Source organism: Panthera pardus, unplaced genomic scaffold (assembly GCF_024362965.1).
Source record: "Panthera pardus isolate Hobbes unplaced genomic scaffold, ASM2436296v1 HiC_scaffold_1, whole genome shotgun sequence".
NCBI lineage: Eukaryota > Metazoa > Chordata > Mammalia > Carnivora > Felidae > Panthera > Panthera pardus.
This window is the reverse complement of record NW_026526654.1, coordinates 39,998,465-40,021,159: the sequence shown is the minus strand read 5'-3', so window position 1 is coordinate 40,021,159 and position 22,695 is coordinate 39,998,465. Positions and strand designations below refer to the sequence as shown.

Below are 22,695 nucleotides of genomic sequence, written 5' to 3'. Positions count from 1 at the left end.
CCGTCTGTCCATCCTTCCTTCCATCATTATCCTTCTGCCCCTTCATCTTTTAATTACTCAGCAAATATTCACTGAATTCTTCCTGTGCATGAGAAAAGATTCTAGGTTGTGGTAGTACTTTGGCAAACAAGACTAAGAATCTATGCCATCAAAAAAAGTTAGATTCAAGTGGAAGAAAACAGAAGTGCTATAAAATTAAGAACATTTTTTTAAGCATGAGGAGATAGTGAGTGACTTTCCATTTCTCCTACAACAATACCCAGGCTCCCTTAACATGATGAATGAAGCTCCACATGATCTAGTCTCTGCCTCCCTCCTCACCTATGGCAAAGCCCTCCCTCCTTTCACTCTCCACATCCTAGCCAATCTTTGTTCAGTCATTCTCCTTTCTGTGTCAGACTTATAGCATGCTGTCCTTTTTGCCTAGAAACTCAGTTAACTCCTTCCTACTCATCCTTCAAATCTCCAATGTCACATCTTCAAGGAGGCCTGTTATAGACTCCTAGAACTTCCTCTCCTTTCCCCTATACTATTTACCCATACCTGCAATCACACAAGCGTCCAACTGTCTGATGCTAAGTCCCATAATAACAGCAACAATGTCTGTACTGATCACCCCTGAACTATATGCTCATAGTACAGCACACAGGAGATACTATTACATTTAAGTGAATACTTAAGAACATACATTCCAACCTTCAATTGAACAGAAAGATAGATATAACAATGATTTTTTTTAACTAGACAATTTCTAAATCAAAATCCATTTGCTAAGAGAAGAAGCCTGGTGTATCATAATCATCAAGCTATCCCAACAGTGAGAGTGATATATATATATATATATATATGTATATATTTTCATGGATAAAATGAAAAACAAAGCATACTAATGTGATTATGCTATTAGATCAAAGGAAAAAACAGCCAGATTTCAATAGAAATTTAGTTTTAAAGAGCCAAATTACATCTTTGAGCTAATTAAGCCATTTCAAATAAGAAATATAAAGTGATGTTAAATCCCTCAATATAAAAATAAGTCAAAACAGGGAAGAGATAGGAAGCAAACACTGAAAGGATAAAAGAGAAACCAAAGAATTATAGCAGCATTTGAAACTGTTAACAAGAAAATAAAAACAAACAAATTAATCAGGTGAAAGTTTTAATAGAAGATGATTAAGCTGAAGCACACATTATAATTTCAAAAACAGTATTAAGAACAAGATCTATTTTGAAAAGCATAAAGGAAAGGGAGTATTTATACATAGACTAGATACTAAACAAGGTATATGACAACTAATAAAAGATAACTGAATGGCAGAGGATCTAGGAAAAAGAAATGACTAGCATGCTGTTCAAAGTAATAAATAGGATGTGTAGGTTTTAGTGGATATTTTAAATATTTCAATTATTTGTTAATTGACAAACTAGAGCTAAGAACAGCAAAATATCCTTAAATATAATCAATTAAATAAATAAAAAGCTTTGGTAAGATGCTGTGATGCCAAGTAATGCATCACAATAGTAATACGATCACTTGTGTTACCATAACAGTAATCAACAAGGTGCCTGCTTCTTACCATATGACAGCTTTTATTTAGTAGTAGTGTTTAATAACATGGGGTGGGGGAGGGTATTGTGTTTTTTAAATCCTCAGCTTGTTTTCATGGCAAGCACTCTCCTCCCTGACTAAACAAAAAAAAAAAAAAAAAAAAAAAAATCCAACACAAAAACTAATCACCATGTGACACACCACCACCCCCCACAGCCAAACAAACAAACAACCACCAAAACAAAACCTGTATGATCTGTAATTAGGTTCTCACATGTGCATCTAATAAACACCAAATAGCCAAGTAGAAAAAAAAAATCAAACTCTAGTCCAGACCAGCAGTGCGGTCCTCAGATGAGCAGTACTGGCAACATCACCCAGAAATTTACTCTAAATGCAAATTCTTGGGCCCCATGCCAAATCTACTGAATCAGAAACTCTGCGGGTAGGGCCCATATGATTCTGATATGAACTAATGCTTGAGATTTAGAAAAATCTAGACTTTCAAGGCCCATGGTTAGCATCAGAAAAAATCAATTAGCCAATTTCAAACTTATGCCTCCATCTCTATTTCTATTCCTCAAGAGCTCCTAACTTCTTTATGTGTTCAACCTGCATCAATAGCAAGAAAGGCATGTGTTCATAAAATTCAAATACACTTTTCAAAAAGCAAACATATTTACTTAATGGAAGTTGCTACTAATTCAAAAGCATTATCTATAACAAAAATTAATTTTTATTTATAATGAATACAAAAGAAATGCCCTGTTTGGAAAGTAATTGTGCTGTTTGGGGTTGGTAGCATTTGTTCACTTTCTTCCCACTTTTTTAACTATCCAGAATAATATATAAAGTTAGAGAAAGTCAATGTTAGCTATTTCGGCCAAAGGTTTAACAAGAACGATTTAAGTTAGTAGTGACTTATAAGGCTTGGATTATTTCTGCGTTCCAAGGATTTATGTTTTGCTTTTTTCCCCATCATCACAATAATCAAGAAATGTCTGTGTGTGAACTAAAACTCTAAAACTGGAACTCCAGTAGAACATAGCAAAATACCTTAAAATTTATACCCTTGCTGTTTCAATACATTAAAAAAAAAAAACAACAACTGCATTACAGGCTGCTGTACACGCTTCGTAAGAGAAGCTATTTACATTCAAAGACTTCATTCAATGCCCAGGGCTCTCACCTAGGACCTCTGGGGGCTCTGACTGGAGGCCTTCCGGCTGCTGACCCTGAAGCACGTTAAGCAGGGCCTGTAGACTCCTCAGACACAGGGATGGATGAGAAAATCTCGTCTCCTTGATCAATTCAAAAACTTCACAAAGTCCAACCTCAATGATCTGTTTAAGATGAAAAAAAAAAAAAATATATATATATATATATATATTATAACAGGTAAACTAATAACACTTTCCAGGCAGTTTCACCAGTACAGCTTATTGCCACAGCAAATGATTAATGCTGCAATATTTACTAGGCTAAAACAAAACAAAACAAAAAAACACATAAAAAAGCAAAACACAACCACCCATGGCATTTAATTCCAAGATACAGAAAACCATCTAGTTACATGAAAGGGTTAAAAAATTATGGCACTATTTTATTTGAGAGAGAGAGAGGACATAAACAGGGGAGAGGGACAGAGGGAGAGAGACAGAATCATAAGCAGGTTCCACACTCATCTCGCAACCCTGGGATGATGACCTGGGCCAGAATCAAGAGTCAGAAGCTCAACCGACTGAGCCACCTAGGCGCCCTACAATGGCAGTATTTTAAAAGTATTTATAGCACAAGGAAGCCATAATAAAATATAATAAAAATTTTAACAATGAAGTAGATACTAGGTTACATTCACTCAGAAAAAATAAACTCTATTAATTTAAAAGTTCATTTGGACTCAAGTACAAATCAGCATTCTTTTGTTAAAAGTCATGTTACTTGTTACTTATGAGCAGGAAAAAGTCAATATAACTCATACAATGCAGAGATTTAAAAAGGAGCGTTTCGTCTTAGCCATTCCTATAATGGTACAATCACAATATTACTGTTTACTGATGTGTCCCCTCTTCTTATAGGGTTTAATCACCAAAAAACCTGCCTATCAAAAAGATCACTGCTATTTTTACCTTCATTATCTTATCATTCCTGATCAGAACCAAATCTGACTCAGTCCATATCTAGCAAAAGATACATCTGTAACTAAAGATTGACAGAGAAGTGTGATGAGCATAAATGTTTCTTAAACCCTTATTTTGTGCAACTCACTATAGGAGATATGAAGATACACATCACAACAGCCCCTGTCCTCTAAGAATTTATTCTCTAACAGGGTAAATGAGCCTTGTACATGACTCTTATCCAGTAGAGACCTCTGTTATACCATTTACTATAGTATAGCTGACCTTTTTTGTTTCCTTTTTCCTGTGGTCTCCTTATAGACAAGGAGCATGCCTGAGCTGGCTTAATATGTCCTGTGGCTAACCCAGTGCCTAGCACATGATAGGCATATAATAAATATTTAATTACTCTCCGTTGTGTGCTAAAAACCACTGCAAATCAGAAATAGATTTTCCAGACAATGGTCAAATCAGTTGCAGGCAAGTCACTTGCAGTTCTGATTATCATTTGCAAGGTTTCTGAAGAATACAGACATGACTGAGAAGTTAAACTAGTAGGACTGTCTTTAGAGAAGTTATCTAAAATACTAGCGGACTTAATTATAGCCAAGATTACAGAGGTGGCCTGTATAGAGTTTCAATTGATTAAATGCACTAAGCAGTGAAAATTTTCCAGTTGATATAGTTTCTTTTCCTGAAACACACTAGAAAGTAAAAACATGCTGTTCAAGATTTCTATCTGCTTATGCACTTACAGGAAATGAATCTGAACTCAAAGATCTCCTAAGCACAAAATATAGGGCTCTGTTCTGAGGCCAATGGGAAACTACTCTACCCTTTCAGTCTTCAAAAATGCTTATTCTACTGCTACCAATCATGACTTTTCAAAGTTCAAAGGAGACTCTTCACAGATAACATTTTTAGCTACGGTTTATTTATATAAGATTCCTATGGTAACAGAGAAAGTACTGAACCTTACCAAAAAAGAGTGAGGCTACTTACTGAACAAGTTCCTGAGCTGTCTCTCTGGTAAGTTCAGGGCATAATAACAAATATATTAAAATAGGCAACTCAGATACGCTGCTTAGGAACAGAGCACTAGCTGGTTTTGGTAAGCCCATAAAATGTTAGCCAAATGATCAGGAAAGAGAAATTACCCACCTATCTAGGTTAACCACTATAGATTCTCATCTGCACCTTACTTCATAAAAAAAATTTTTAATAAGGGGGAAAATTAATTTGTTTCCAGAATATTGATATGTTTTCAAAATACAATAAAATAAAAATCAACTTCAAGTTTTCCAATCATATTTAGCTTTGAATTATTGAGCAGAGGAATAAAAGTTGTTGTGAAATAAGTTTGTTTGTGTTTGTTTTTGAGGTTTGGCTGAGAACATTTTATCATACGTATGAACTCTGAAATTATACTTTACACACTGAATCCTGTCTTACAGTCACTGAGAACATACTGTACTTTCTCCCCACTCAATATTGGGAAGGAAGAGTATAAGGAAAAAATATATAGCACAGCAAATATAGTATGATTTCATTTGTGCAGAAATAATATACTTTTAATGTATATATATATAAATGTTTATAGTGGGTATGTTTTGGTTAATAGGAATTTAAGAGGGATTTCTAATTTTTAATTTCTATTTCCTCTTTGTAAAAATGTTCTGCATTTTTCAAACTATCTACAATATATACTGCCTTTATAATTAGCAACATAAATAAATGTGACTTTTAAACAGAGTAGTTGATTATAGTAATTAAATACACTAAGCTTCGGTACTTTCAATGAAAAACCATAACTACCCAACACACAGTCTTCCACTTCTCTTCCGAAAATAACCTTTTATATTCACTAAATAAATTTACTGAATTTTCCCTTTACAGCTACTTTCAAATAATTAAATCCTGAAGGCTCTCTATTACACTTAAAGGAACACAAAACCTAAATAACTATCTGATACAGACAGTCCAATGTCACTGCTGAGAAAAGTGAGATAAAAACATGCTTGGCCAAAGAAAAATAACATAATGAGTCTTTCAAGGTTTTATTTTGCTCTCGTCAAATCATATATTTCCAAAAGTGATTTTATTATTTCACTAGCAAGTATGAGCATAAAAGTTTAGTTACATCACATTTAGATTAATAATTTTTTAATAAATTTTACCTTGTTCTATTAAAAAGTCCTAGAGGAAAGGGATGGGAGGGGCAAAACAGGTGAGGAGGATTCACAAGTACAAACTTCCAGTTATAAATAAGTAAGTCCTGAAGATGAAAAGTACAGCCTAGGAAATATCACCAATAATACTGTAATAAATGTTGTGTGGTGACAGATGGTGACTACATTTATCATGGTGAACATTTCAAAATATACAGAATTACTGAATTACTATGTCAGACACCTGAAACCAGTACAACACTGTACGTCAACTATACAGTAATGATTTTTTAAAAAGTCCTAGAATCTATTCTAATACTTCCAGAATCCATTTGAAAAAAATTCAAGAGGAAATCAAAAGTAGGTTTATATATTACCACCGAGGGAAGTACACTGCTTTCCAAAATTTTTTATATAAAGCAAATATTTGGTAGATATGACATTTACAAATAATGAAAAATAAAAATCTAGAAGGGAGCAAAAGGAAGAGTGGAAGAAGAGCAGCAGCAGAGGAGGAGGAGGACAAAAAGAAGAGGAAGAATTCTGCTTCTCAAAAGGTCTGGGTGTGAGATGTCTAAGCAGTATCCTCTAACATACAAATTTATCTATGACTCTTACCATCTTCTTCCCTTCTCTTTACACCCAAAAGTGTTCTCACAACTTTTCAAAACTAACAATTTTTTTCTTTACATTTATGTATTTTTGAGAGAGAGAGAGAGACAGAGCACGAGTGGGGGAGGGGCAGAGAGCGAAAGAAACAGAATTTGAAGCAGGCTCCAGGCTCTGAGCTGTCAGCATAGAGCCCAACGTGGGGCTCAAACTCACAAACCGTGAGACCATGACCTGAGCCGAAGTCGGACGCTTAACCGACTAAGCCACCCAGGAGCCACTGAAACTAACAATTTTTAAGTGATGCTCTTGATCCCACCCCCATCCTATCTCTAACAGAATTTTATTTTACCTTCCCCCACACTGTGACAGTCCCCAAGTCTCTATTTTTAGCTGAGACCTTTCTTTGGAACTTCAGCCCTATATAGTATACACAGGACACCTCACAGGTACCTCAAACTCAGTAAAGAGAACTAAACATCATCATCATCCCAACAAAGCACTGCTTCTTCTCCAGTTCCCCCTCTTGCAGTAAATGACATTGCCACCAGAAACTTCAGAAGTATGTTTCGATTCCACTTTCTCTTTCAGCCTTCATAATCAACTAATTACCAATTCTGTCAATTCTGCTTCCTTAACATTTCCTGTAACCCAAACACCACCACTAGCAACCTTCAGTAACGCTTCCGGGACAAATGCAATAGCTGCCTAACTGATCCCTCTGCTCTAAACTTACCACCCTCTATGGTTTGTCTTACTAGCACCCAAGTAATTTTACTAAAATACAAGTCTGATCAAACTCTTTTGCTTAAAATCTTCAGTATTTCCAAATCACAAGACAAAATCTGAAAGTGGGTGCATGACACAGAAGGCCCTTCACAATCTAGTTCCTGCTCTCAGCCTCTTGCCCTATTCAGCTATTCCACTCTAGCTAAAAACAGATCACGTGTACTTTTGTAATGGTGCTGTTCCCTCCGCCTGTAAGTGCATCTACAGTCAGTGCTGCATCCGTACCCACGGTGTTCCACTACACCCAGCATGCCCTAGTAATCCTTAAGTCACTAGACATGTCTGGTATCCCCTACCAGACATAACTTTCTTGAGGGTAGGGACCATGTCTCATCATTATTTTGTTCCCAGGGCCTAATATACTGCTTGCTATAACTCAAAAAGAATTTAAAAGCAAAAAAACTTAAGAAGTAAATAAGTAAGTCTATGTAAGTCTATATCTTTTAACAAAATACATGGCATGATGAGCCTCAAATAAGACTGGGAAGTATGAATCCCAACAATAACAACTAAAAATTATGCAGTTATAGGGACACCCAGGTGGCTCAGTCAGTTAAACATCCAACTCTTGATTTTGGCTCAGGTCATAATCTCACAGTGAGCCCTGTGTTGGACTCCATGCTCAGTATGGAGCCTGCTTAGGAAAGATTCTCTCTCTACCTCTCTCTCTTTCTCTCTCTGCACCTTCCTTGTGCTCTTGCTCTCTCTCTCAAAAAAAAAAAAAAAAAAACAAACCAAAAATCAAAAACCAAAAAAACTATGTAGTTATAAAGCATGGAACACTATAGGGAATCTGGAAGTCAGATAGTGAAAGATGGTTTGAGCTGGGTAAAAACTGTGTTTTAGGTAAAAACCTTAATATGAAGCATTTAGGTGGGGGTAAGAAAGTCCCCCTTTTTTTAAAATGTTTACTTATTTTTGAGAGAGAGAATGTGTGTGTGTGCAAGTGGTGGAGGGGCAGAGAGAGATGGGAGAGACAGAATCTGAAGCAGGCTCCAGGTTCCAAGCTGTCAGCACAGAGCCCGATATGGGGCTCAAACCCATGAACCGTGAGATCATGACCTGAGCAAAAGTCGGATGCTTAACTGACTGAATCACCCAGGTGTCCCAAGTCGTTTTTAAAATATCAATGACTGGAGTGCCTACGTGGCTCAGTCAGTTAGGCGTCCAGCTATTGATTTGGGTTCAGGTCATCATCTCATGGTTTGTGAGTTCAAGCTCTGTGTCTCTGCACTATCAGTGCAGAGCCTGCTTGGGATTCATTCTCTCTCTCTCTCTCTCTCTTTCTCTCTCTCAAAATAAATAAACTTTACAAAATATCAATGATTGCTGACCTACAAAAAAACAAAAAGCAAAGAAAACCCTGACAAGTAAAATCTACACAATAATCAAATGCAATTTAACTTTTAAAATTCAAATAGGAGGGACGACTGTGTGGCTCAGTCAGTTAAGTGTCTGACTTCAGCTCAGGTCATGACCTCGTGGTTTGGGAGTTGGAGACCCGAGTCAGGCTCTGTGCTGACAGCTCAGAGCCTGAAGCCTGCTTCAGATTCTGTGTCTCCCTCTCTCTCTCTGCCCCTCTCCTACTCACGCTCTGTCTCTGTCTCTCTCAAAAATAAATAAACATTAAAAAAAAATTCAAATAGAAAATTAAATTGCATCAAAATGATACTTTAACAACAAATAAAAGCTGTCTTAATTCTGTGATAGAAGAGCAGTGGGAGAGGAAAAAAACTCAGTGAAAAGAAGGAAAGCAACAGCCACACATGTAGGCAAGAAGAACAAGAGAGGAACAATTGCAAAGAAAAGGAAGGAACTGATGTAGAAGAGTAGCATCTGGAGTAGAAGGGTCAAAGGAAAAGAAAAATGCTAACGTTTCTCACCTGCCCTTAAATTCTCATCTCCTCAAGTCCTACAGGCCTCATTTCCTCTGTGTCGGTCCTTCATGGCATGCAAATGGCTGCCAAAAACATCACCTGGAAGTTTCATTCCCCACCCACGCCCTAACCCACAGCATTTTGAATGCCTCTGCATAAAGGCATCTCAGCACTTCTTCCCCTCTCATTGGTCACATGATCTCACTGACTTTCCAGAAGTTTATTTCCTTGGACATAAAGTATTTATTAATAAATTGAGGAGTTCCTTGAAAAGCAACTCAAATTCATTTGCACCTACACAATTTCTTGTTTTCACCTAACCTGATACTTACAACTATACCTATAATTTACTCACACACTTGTATTTGACATTTGTTAACTCACTGCATCTTCACTACAACCCTGTGAGGTATATATTATCTCCATTTCATAGATGACAAAATGGAGACACAGATAAGTCAAATAACTTCCCCAGCATTACACAGTTATTTTTAAGGGTGAGTATTTGAACGCAGGCAGTTTGACTCCACTGCCCAGGTTCTTAATCACTATACCCAGTTTCCTGATGTGTCAGTACTTGATGGAAAACTCTTTACCTAGAGGAGCTTACACAGAAAAGATAAGCTTATTTGTTTTAAGAAGAAGAAAGGAGCCAATAGAGAAGTTATACTTAAGGACACTGGAGAGAAACGGGCTAAAGGAAGAAGAGTCCCAAGAAGAACACTTAAAGATGGTTGACTAAAAGGCTGAGGAAGTTCACAAAACTTCTCTTACTCTATGAAACAGGAAGCAAGCCATCTGCTGAGAATAAGATGAGAAGAATGTAACAGTACTGATTAAGGGCTGTGGTGCACTTAGGAATAGCCACCATGAAATATGGCAAAATATTTGCATGATATTTGCATGATAGCTCCTGTGTGTATGTATAAAAGTTTTTAAGGCATAGCTTTAAGGTATCAGTTTAGTAAAAACATTGGCATGATAGCTCCTGTGTGTATGTATAAAAAAGTTTTTAAGGCACAGCTTTAAGGTATCAGTTTAGTAAAAAGGCAACATACTGAACCATTTTATGATAAAGGAAATCATTTAAAAATGTTTACATTTAGAAAAAGGCAATATACATATAAATCATTTATGATAGATACCCCTTTAAAAATATGTCTATATTGTCACTATTCTTTTGTTAGAAATACTAACTATACCTACAATTTAGAAAAAATACCATATATACAATAACATTACAGTCTTGAAATACACTAACACTTAAATAGAAGAGAGTACCTTAAGAATAGTTTGTTCTACTATAGTACATGCTTCTTTAACACCAATTAGCTTACATGTCTCTGGTAAATAAGGGAGTGATATCAGAACAATGTAGAAGTTTTGTTGCTTCATATGTAATTTTTTCCTAGGCAAGGAGAGCCAAAATAGCAAGAGTACAATCATAACCTAAGGAAGAAAAGGCAAAAAGCTCTCAACTCAGCAGCTGCACAGCCAGGAGCCCTCCTAGTTCTATTTGAAGAAAAACAAAAATGCATACCTGTACCCAAGGCTCCCTCCCCAGAAGGAAGCACCCCCAGCTTACTATGGCTCTCGGCTGGTGGTAGTTTGCAGTTCTGCTTACGCCCACCTTAATGGCAGCCCACTGGCTCAGAGCTCCACTTCTAGCTGCAATGGCTCAGTGCTTACAAGCCTCCATTTCCACTCTACTGCTTTTGTACATTTTTAAAAGCCCCTGATCTTTCTTCCTGGGCTGTCAAGTATTCTCCACTGGGTTACCAATTATTGATTTTGTTAGCACTCCAGTTATAAAGATGCATAGAGTTTTCCTGGTCTGCCCCAAACCTATTTTTACCCATCAGCCCTATTACTTTTGAGTGCACAATTTTATTAAAAAACAAGGTATTTTAGCAATGCAAATATATGTACTATAGCCCAAACACCTGTGGTTATCCATCCAAGTGGACTTTAGTGACTTACCTTTGGAAGCTTGATAGGGGGCTCTTTGGATTCCTCCTCTTCATCACTATCTGATTCTCCACTCTGCACAGAGTTCTTAGATGCAGCTGCCAATGATGTTTCCTTTTTCTGCCATTCCAGAACGCAATGGCGTACATTGCAATAAATATTGAAAGCAGAAGGATTGCTATGTAATTTGATATCTGGTATGATTACCGTATTCTCCAAGTTTTCAGACTGAAATAGAAGATATAATATTTCAATTCTATATTCCTTCGCATCATCACCAATTCTCATTTTATATAAAAGATTAAAGATTAGAAATGCTGGATAACTTGTATAAGTCAAATAAGTGACATAGCAAGACAATCTAAGTCTACTGATTCAACTTATAGTAAGTACCCTTTCTTCTACACTTTACTACTTTCTAAGTAACACAGCAATAACCCAACTGACAAGGGCTGGAGAATGGCAAAAAGACTAATAGGAATACCTTTTTATTCCATGATAGGAATAAAACCAACAAAGTGTAACTGTTGAGTATCACAGAATATTAATTTTGTGCTCTTCTAAGGAACATCAGATGTATTAGAGTCTCGAGGACCTAGTACAAACGTTGAATTACATTTTGATAGCTTTAAAAGTACATTTAGGGACTTAAACAGAAATCAGAACTAAAAACCAAACAAACTTTAATTTTAGTCAATTCTTCCAATTTCATTCTAATTTAAATAGTAGTAATGTTAAGAAATTAGATTTCTGGGGGTGCCTGGGTGGCTCAGTCGGTAAGCGTTCCACTTCCGTTCAGGTCATGATCTCACGGTTCATGAGTTCGAGCCTCGCATCAGGCTCTGTGCTGACAGCTCAGAGCCTGGAGCCTGCTTCAGATTCTGTGTCTCCCTCTCTCTCTCTCCTCCTCCCCCACTCACACACTCTCTCTCTCTCTCTCAAAAATAAATAAACATTAAAAAAATTAAAAAAAGAAAAGAAATTAGATTTCTGTAGATTATGGATATATGCTTTCCTGAAGATCTCCTAGCTATCAATCTTGATAAATAATAAAAATCACATGCTTGGTAATTTGTTAGAACTTAGTCAGTTTCTGTTCTGACCCAGCATTTTAGTCAGCAAGCCACAATCACACTTTTGAGAACAACATTTACACTATAAATATACAGAACTGGTTTAAGATATTCTATTAATGCAAGTTCCAAAAATTGGAGTATATCCAAGAAGTATCCAAGATAAATAAGATGACACCTCAAGTACCAAAAACACTTGGTTTCAAAATTCTATCCTTCTTCCATAAATAATTAGGGAAAAAGTGTAATACTCCTTGTTAGAAAAAATATGTACTGAAGTTAATTGATAAATAATGTGTAAGTATGTATTCCAGACACACTAAAAAACAAGCAATTATTAGCAATCCAAATCTAAGAACATATGAAAAAGGTAATGCATGAATGATCAACCAAAAAACCGGCTGGTAACAACACTGGAAAAGTAATTAGTAATTCCTCATACTAACAAAAATAAGAAGAGAAGAAAACAGATGATATCCTAAATAAACATGGAAAAAGCATCTGACACAAATCAAACACCTATTCATGATAAAAAGTGTATGTAAACTAGGAATAAAAGAAAATTTCTAAAAATGGATAAAGGGTATCTATGAAATACCCACCGCTAACATAGTAAAAGACTAAATTCCTGTACCCTAAGATGCAAACAAGAAAAAGATATCTATTCTCAGCAATATGATTCAACATTATACTAGATATGCTAGTGTGATAAGCCAAGAAATAGAAATACAAATTATAGTTAGAAAGGAAAATATCTACTAGAAAACAAACGTCTTCATTTCCAGAAGACATGGAGAGATTCTTAAGACATCTGCAAAAAAAGCCACTAGAAATAATGTGTGGATTTAGCAAAGTCACAGGATACCAGATCAATATTTTAAATAAGAAAGAGTTAATGTATCTACATACTAGGAATGAACAACTGGAATACGTAATTAAAAAAAAATAATAGCATTAAAGTTACAGACTGGGAGAAAGTATCTGCAAAACATATACCTGACAAAAGACTATCATGCAGAATATATAAAGAATTTTCAAAACTCAACAGTAAAAAACAAACAAATAAGCCATTCAATTTAGAAAACGGGCAAAAGACATGAACAGGCATGTCACCAAAGAAGATTCACGGAAGGCAAACAAGTTCACTATAGTGACCCATTAGGAAAATGCAAATTAAAACAAAATGAGAAAATGCACAAACCTATCAAACTGGCTAGAATAAAACATAATGACAACATCAAATGCTAGTGAAGATGTGGAGAAAATCTCTTATACATTGTTAATCGGAAAGTAAAATGATACAGCCACTCTGGAAAAATGTATGGCAGTTTCCCACAAAATTAAATATGTATTTACAGTACAATCCAGCAATTGCATTGTTGGGCATTTATACCAAAGAAATAAAAACTTATGTTCATTCAAAAACCAGCATGTGAATATTCATACGAGTTTTATTCAAAATAACCCAAAACAAGAAACGCAGATGTCCTTTAATGGGTGAATGGTTACACAAACTATGATGTAATCTTTACCATGGAATACTTACTCAGCAATAAAAAGGTACAAACATGATATATGCAAAGACCTGCATAAATGTCAAGGGAATTATGCTGAGTGACAACAGCCAGTTCCTATGATTAAATGTATATATCATTCCTTAAATGACAAAATTATAGAAATAGAGAACAGATTGGTGATTGTCAGAGGTTAGGGAGAGGGTGAGTGCAGGGGAATGTCTGTGGCTATATAGGAGTAGCAAAAACAATCCTTGTGATGGAACTCTTCTATATATTGACTGTGGTAATGGTCCACAGATCCACACATGTGACAAAATTGCATAGAATTAAATATATATACACATACACAAATAAGTACATGTAAAACTGGTGAAATCTGAATAAGATCAGTAGGTTGGATTAATATCGATTTCCTGGTTCTGATATTTACTATACTTATGCAATACCTTAGCAACTTGGGAAAATGAGTGATGGGTATACAGGATCTCTGTATTACTTTTTACAACTGCATTATTATAATCATCTCAAAATTAAAAAAAAATGAAATTAACAGCAGTTAAATTTAATAAAATTATGTGCAAGCTCTGTACACTGAAAACCAAAATAACACTGCTGGGAGTAATTAAAAAAAACTTAAGTAAAGAGAATAGAAATAAACTATATTCATTAATAGAAGATTCAGTATCATTAAAATGGCAACTCTTCCTCAAATCCACAAATTCAATACAACCTCAATAAAAACTCCAGAGACTTTTAAAAACAGAATTGACAAGCTGATTCTAAAATTTAAACAGAAATGTAAAAGACCTAAGTAACTAAAGCAACTTTTTAAAAAAACCGAAGTTGGAAGACATATGACGTGAATTCAAAACTACTGTAAAGAAGACAGTATGGTATTGGTATAAAGACAGATATTTAGATCAAGTAAACAAAAAAATTGCAGAAATAGGTTCAAACAAAAATGGTCAACTGAATTTTTACAAAGATACCAAGACAATTAATAGAAAAAGATAAGTTTTTTTTTAAAACTGATGCCAATTAACTGAATACCAATACAAGAAAAAAATGAACATCGACCTTATTTCATACCATACACAAAAATTAACTGGAAATGTATCACAAACCTAAGTATAGCATCTAAAACTATAAAATCTCTATAAGAAAATATAGAAAAAAATCTATGTGGCAGCACCTGGGTGGCGCAGTCAGTTAAGTGTCTGGCTCTTGATTTCGGCTCAGGTCATGATCTCGCTGTTTGAGTTTGAGACCCACATCAGGCTCTGTGCTGACAGTGCAGACCCTGCGTGGGATTCTCTGTCTCTCCCTCTCTCTCTGTCCCTCCCCTGCTTGCCCACGCATCCTCTCTCAAAATAAATAAATAAACTAAAAACAAAACAAAACAAAACAAAATCTATGTGACCTTGGGACAAAGATTTCTTAGAATACAAAATACATGAATCATATATATAAAAATCAATACATGTATAAAACTTCAAAACTTTTGTTCTTCTAAAGCACTATATAAAAAAAAAGAAAAGCAAGCCACAGAACAGGACGAATTGTTTGTGATACAGATATCTGACAAAGGACTTGTATCTAGAATACATGAAGAACTCTGACAATTCCATAATAAGACAGTAAGAAAGAAAGAAAGAAAGAAAGAAAGAAAGAAAGAAAGAAAGAAAGAAAGAAAGAAAGAAAGACAAAGGAGGCAATGGGGAGCCTGGTTGGCTTAGTTGGTTAAACGTATGACTCTTGATTTCAGCTCAGGCCATGATCTCATGCTTCATGAGACAGAGCCCTGTGTCAGGCTCTGCGCTGATGACATAGAAACTGTTTAGGATTCTCTGTCTCCCGCTCTCTGCCCATCCCCTGCTCATTCTCTCTCTCTCAGAATAAATAAACTTAAAAAAAAAAAAAAGATGGAAGATATGAAAGACATTTCACAATAAAAGGATATGAATAGCCAAAAGCATATGAAAAGATGTTCACATTATTAGTCATTAGAAAAAAGCAAGCTAAAACCACAGTGAAATACCCCTATATACTTAGAATGACTAAAATTTTAAAAGCCTAACAGTACCATGCATTTGCAAAGATGTAAGACAAGTGGATTTCTCATATACTGCTAGTGGAAGAATAAAATGCAATAATCATTTTGAAAAATAGTTTGAACAGTTTCTTAACAGGTTAAACATTCATCTACCATGCCACCCACAAGGAAAGAGTTTACAATGCAGGTATGATTAATTAGTCCTTGTATTTTCCCAAGGGAACCAGGACTGATTGTTGGCCAATCCTTAGGAATGTGGTCTTTAGAGTTTTCTTTATGTTGGTTATTGATGATTTTGTAATATACACTAGAGCAATGGACTTTGCCTACTGGCTTGTCTAATTGCTTTGCACAAACATCAAGACTGATGATGTATGCCTGAGTTTCATGTACCATGGCTGGCTGCACAGCAGGACATGTCTATGTGTGAACCAGATCCCTCATAAAAGTCTCAGATCCTAAGATTGGAATGGGGTTCCCTGGGCAGAAACATTCCATACATATCCTTATAGTTCACTGCCATAAAGAAAGCATGCCCTATGTGCTCAGACAAGGGAGGACTAGAAAACCTATGCCTTAAGTCCCTATATACCACTAATACATTTCTTTTTGCTGCTACCTATCTCTACCTTTGGTTGTAATAAATCTTAACCATTAGTATAAGCTGCTTTTGATACTTATGAGTCTCCTGGCAAATCATAGAAGGAAACACCACCTACTCATTCTACTTCCAGGTATTTATCCCTCAAGAAACCAAACCAAAACAAAACAAACAAAAACATATATCTGCACAAAGACTAGTACACAAATATACAAAGCAGGTTCATTTGTGATAGCCAAAAACTGGAAACCTCAAACTGTCCATCAATAGGTGAAAAAAAAAAAAAAAAAGAATTAACTGTTAATATATACAACTACATGGCCACAACTCAAAATCATTATGCTGAGGGAAAGAAGCCAGATACAAAAGAGTACATACTACATGATCACATTTATATGAAATTCTATAAAGTAAAAATTAATTTATAATGACAAAGTATATTCATGGTTGCCTAGAGCCAAAGCGGTAGGGAGAGACAGAATGTAACAAAGGATAAGGAAATGCTTGAGGATGATGGAAATTTTCTAAACCTTGATTATATATTTCAAAACTTGCTGAATTATACACATTAAATCCCTGTCTCAGGTTCTGCTATTAAATATCCCAACCTAAGACAGGCATGTTTGGTAGCAAAATGATGAGTAAGTTTCCTGTGTAATGGACTTAATTTCTTCTCTAAGAAAGTGAAGTCATTTGCTAGAGGGCAGTATTTATCATAAGTTGGAGGAGAGTGGCAAAGGTTTGAAACAGTCATAGCAGAACTACTTGATCAAAAAGAAGAAGAAGAAGAAGAGGAGGAGGAGGAGGAGGAGGAGGAGGAGGAGGAGGAGGAGGAAGAAGACGACGACAGTCTAGCTATGCAAGATCCTTTTGAGATTGGTTCTCATGTATGTATACTGGTATCAACTGCTAACTCCTTTTAGCAGGTACTCACCTGCAAGGAAAAAGAAAACAGCTGGATTTGTATAGGATTAAATTTTATCAGATGAGTGCAACACAGCGGGGAAAGGAAGATGTGGCAAGCAGAATAATGACATCCAAAAGTATCTTCCCCTTAGTCCCTGGAACCTGGGAATGTGTTGCCTTACATGAAAGGGCCCTTGCAGAAGTGAATACATTATACATCTTGAGATGGAGAGATTATTCTGGATTACCTGGGTGGGCCCAATGTAATATCAAGGGTCCTTATAAATGAGCAAGGGTGGCGGGACAATCAAAGAAGTTGTAACAACAGAAACATGTCAGAGTAATGCAGTGTGAGAGGATAAAACAACCATAGCTGACTTTGAAGGTAGAAAAGGGCATTAACCCAAGGAATGCAGGCAGTGTCTAGAAGCTGGAAAAGGCAAGGGAATAAATTCTCTCCTAGAGCCTCCAGAAGAAATGCAGATTTACTGACACCTTGATTTTAGCACAGTGAGATCCACTTTGGACTCCAGACTTCCAAAATTGTAGGATCATTTGTGTTGTTTTAAGCCATCAAGTTTGTATAATTTGTTACAGCAGCAATAGGGAATTAATACAGATTAAGCAATGTTTTTTTTCTAAAAAGACCGTGCTATCTAAGCTGGATAAAAAGGAAATTGAATCAAGGAGATGGCTAACGGATGAGGAGAAACAGAGGGGCCAATGACAGCAATAAAGAAGGTGATAAAGTAGTGTAGCTAAATGGTATCTTATTTGCTGAAAAGAAATGCTGTTTTTTTTTTTAAGAAATGCTTGTTATTAAATATATGGGGGGAAAATCTCATTGGCATTATTTAAGTAAGTGTTTTTTAAAAAGATGGTGGATGTGCAGAGAAAGCATTTGACAAAATATAGCATCCTTTCTTGATAAAAACCCTCACGAAAGTAAGGATAGAAGGAGCATACCTCTAGATCATAAAAGCCATATGTGAACGACCCAATGCTAATATCATTCTCAATGGGGAAAAACTTTCCCCCTGACAGCTTTCCCCCTAAGGTCAGGAACAAGACACGGATGTCCACTCTCACCACTGTTATTCAACATAGTATTGGAAGTCTTAGCCTCTGCAAGCAGACAACACAAAGAAATGAAAGGCATCCAAATCGGCCAGGAGGAAATCAAACTTTCACTCTTCGCAGATGACATGATACTCTATATGGAAAACCCAAAAGATTCCACCAAAAAACTGCTAGAATTGATTCGTGAATTCAGCAAAGCTGCAGGATATAAAATCAATGCATAGAAATCGATTACATTCCCATACACCAACAATGAAGCAACAGAAAGAGAAATCAAGGAATAGATCCCACTTACAGTTGCACAAAAAAAACCATAAAATACCTAGGAATAAATCTAACCAAAGAGGTGAAAAATCTATACAATGAAAACTATAGAAACCTTACGAAAGAAATTGAAGAAGACACAAAAAAATGGAAAGAGATTCCATGCTCCTGGATAGGAAGAACAAATACTGTTAAAATGTCAGTACTACCCAAAGCAATCTACATATTTAATGCAATCCCTATCAAAATAACACCAGCATTCTTCACAGAGCTAGAACAAATAATCCTAAAATTTGTATGGAACCAGAAAAGACCCCGAATAGCCAAAGCAATCTTGAAAAAGAAAACCAAAGCAGGAAGCATCACACTCCTGGACTTCAAGCTATACCACAAAGCTGTAATCATCAAGACAGTATGGTACTGGCACAAAAACAGACACTCAGATCAATGGAACAGAATAGAGAACCCAGAAATGGACAAAGGTATGGCCAACTAATCTTTGACAAAGCAGGAAAGAATATCCAATGGAATAAAGACAGTCTCTTCAGCAAGTGGTGCTGGGAAAACTGGACAGCAACATGCAGAAGAATGAACCTGGACCACTTTCTTACACCATACACAAAAATAAACTCAAAATGGATGAAAGACCTCAATGTAAGACAGGAAGCCATCAGAATCCTTGAGGAGAAAGCAGGCAAAAACCTCTTTGATCTTGCCTGCAGCAACTTCTTACTCAACATATCTCCAGAGGCAAGGGAAACCAAAGCAAAAATCAACTACTGGGACCTCATCAAAATAAAAAGCTTCTACACAGCAAAGGAAACAATCAGCAAAACTAAAAGGCAACCTATGGAATGGAGAAGATATTTGCAAATGACATATCAGATAAAGGGTTAGTATCCCAAATCTATTAAGAACTTATCAAACTCAACACCAAAAAAACAAATAATCCAGTGAAGAAATGGGCAGAAGACATGAATAGACACTTCTCGAAAGAAGATATCCAGATGGCCAACTGACACATGAAAAAATGCTCAACATCACTCATCATCAGGGAAATACAAATCAAAATCACAATGAGATACCACCTCACACCTGTCAGAATGGCTAACATTAACAACTCAGGCAACAACAGATGTTGGTGAGGAGGCGGAGAAAGAGGATCTTTTTTGCAGTGTTGGTGGGAATGCAAGCTAATGCAGCTACTCTGGAAAACAGTATGGAGGTTCCTCAAAAAACTAAAAATAGAACTACCCTATGACCCAGCAATTGCACTACTAGGCATTTATCCAAGGGATACAGGTGTGCCGTTTCGAAGGGACACATGCACCCCCATGTTTATGGCAGCACTATGAACAACAGCCAAAGTATGGAAAGAGCCCCAGTGTCCATCGATGGATGAATGGATAAAGAAGATGTGGTATATATATACAATTGAGTATTACTCGGCAATCAAAAAGAATGAAATCTTGCTGTTTGCAACTACGTGGATAGAACTGGAGGGTATTTGTAAAATTAGTAAGAGAAAGACAAATATCATATGACTTCACTCAAATGAGGACTTTAAGAGATAAAACAGATGAACATAAGGGAAGGGAAACAAACATAATATAAAAACAGGGAGGGGGACAAAACAGAAGAGACTCATAAATATGGAGAACAAACTGAGGGTTACCGGAGGGGTTGTTGGAGGGGGGATGGGCTAAAAGAATAAGGGGCACTAAGGAATCTACTCCTGAAATCACTGTTGCACTATATGCTAACTAATTTGGATGTAAATTAAAAAAATGAAATATTAGGGGTGCCTGGGTGGCTCAGTCGGTTAAGTGTCCGACTTCGGCTCAGGTCATGATCTTGTGGTTCACGAGTTCAAGCCCCGCGTCGGGCTCTGTGCTGACAGCTCGGAGCCTGGAGCCTGCTTCCGATTCTGTGTCTCCCCCTCTCTCTGACCCTCCCCCCATTCATGCTCTATCTCTCTCTGTCTCAAAAAATAAATAAACGTTAAAAAAAATTTTTTTTTAAATGAAACATTAAATAAATAAATAAATAAATATAAAAAATAAAAAGATGGTGGATGAAAAGTAGTCCAGAAACAGTAATTGGGAACAAGGAGACTAACCACATCATTTTATTATTTTATATGCCCATCATAAGCAGAAAATGTTTCTTATTCATCTTTCTATTCTAAATACCCAGCATAATTCCTGCACATAGTCAGCATGCAATTAATGTTTTAGGAATAAATGAGTAACTTCTTTTTGTATCACTCTTATCACAAGCTGCTCCTAAAAAGCAGACATAAAACCTGAGGCCAAGAGAAGGGAGATTTATTACTAAAAGCATAAAGCTAAAGACAGAAATGAAGGGATGAAAGACCTTGACTTCTCACCTCTTCCTGGATATCTTAGAATACCACTTTTAGGAAAATCACCAAATGAAACCTTTAAAGAAATTAAAACAGATTTTTAAGATTCCCATACTCTGACTTTGCACATAATACCAAGAATTGGAAAAGAAGTAGAGGCTGAAATTCTGAATGACTATGTATCAAATATATTAAGAATGTTCTCCACTTCCCTCTTTTATCCCACAAACAGAAGTAATAAGAAATGATGTAGTTAACATTTATTATTTAGCTGCCCACCCAGCAACACTTTCCTTAGGGTAACCACCCCCCTCCCATTTCACATGGCCTGCTCAGTAGGTTGCTGGCCTACCTATCTCCCATCACAGGGTTATAAATGTAACTCAGTCTAACCAAAGTACCCCATCTCCAAGGCCAAAATGAATGATGAAGGTCAATCAAAAATCACACCCAAGACTTTCTGCTAGAGTAAAGGAGATTGCCTCTTGACCAAAAAAATGCAGTTGGAGCTTCCAGAAGCCTTAGTCCTCAGCCATAGGCAATTAAGTCCACACACAGAAGAAAGCAGAAGCAAGAAATGAAGACACAGAATTGATGACATTACTTAATCCCTGGATCCAGCTGTGTCTCAAGACACAGCCACCAAATAAATTTCATCCCCTACACTTTTACTTTTTGGTTTACTACTAAAAGTACATTTCTCTCAGCTTTAAAATGTAAGAATACTAATTAAGAAGGGCAGGAAACAACTGTTTCTGGAAATTAAATATGATACAGAGGCCAAGCTAAGCTATTGTTTATTTAACCAAAAGTGGACCTGTTCAGAAATCATAGTTAATGATTCCTCTCTTTCTATTGTCTAGACTTCTTAGTACTGTTCAAAAGAAAACACACTCCGGTAGAATGTAAAAATGTTTAAGATTTAATTGAGATTTCTGCATTAGATGGAAAAAAGGTCCTTGATCTCTATGGTCTTATCTAATTCAGATATTCTACATTGTTTTTCCTTTTGCACAGCCACCCACCATCAAAAGAGCTCAGAATATAGACATACCAAGATTCTCCCCAATTCATGACATATGGACAGACGTTATGATGAACCCAAATCCACGTCCCAACTCACAGCCAGTTTTACTCAGTTTCTATAACATGTAGTCAGAGTGTAAAAAAGAGAAGAGAAATGGATATGTTCCCCCAGAGAAGTGTTCAAAGATAATGTGAATAAACTGTAAATAATTTTCAACACCGAGATATTAACTTCTGGCTACTGATCATGAAATGTTCAAACATGAAATTAAACAGTGTAACCAAGTAATAAGGGGCTTTTAAAAACTTTAAAAAAAAAGAAAGAAAGAAATGGTTTACTAGTTATACTTTTTTAATCTTGGCATTATAATTCAAATTACTGTATGAAAAATTCCTACTCCCTATAAATTGCCAGTAGTTTTACCTTGCTTCTTGTCTTCACTTTTGATTTGCTCTTCTGTTTTCTTTTCAACTTTTTCTTATTTAAAATTTTCTTATTCCTAAAAATGGAAAGAACAAATTACAAAAGTTCATATTAGAACATACAAAGCTATGAAAAACAGGTACTTCCAAAGTAGACATTTGAATATTTCTCCTATAAACTTTCTTTTTATGAAACAATATACTCTAGATGTACATATAAGATGTAGCTATTGAAATAATAATACTGGAAAGCTAAGAAACACACATTAAATGATTAAAAATTGAATTCTGTGAATATTTTTTAAAA

The 22,695-nt window shown here is 35.9% G+C and overlaps 1 protein-coding gene across 15 annotated transcripts in view; it reads right to left on the bottom strand.

Moving 5' to 3' along the window:
• The window catches only part of MYCBP2 (MYC binding protein 2), a 284,243-nt gene that overhangs the window by 232,080 nt on the left and 29,468 nt on the right, over positions 1-22,695 (bottom strand). For all 15 annotated transcript variants that reach the window (XM_053896509.1, XM_053896544.1, XM_053896144.1 and 12 more), the window contains exons 2-4: positions 22,390-22,465; positions 11,093-11,308; positions 2,739-2,892 (exon numbers count right to left, since the gene is read on the bottom strand). In XM_053896509.1, the coding sequence (XP_053752484.1) occupies positions 2,739-2,892; positions 11,093-11,308; positions 22,390-22,465 (446 nt within the window). The remainder of the gene's footprint in view (positions 1-2,738; positions 2,893-11,092; positions 11,309-22,389; positions 22,466-22,695) is intronic.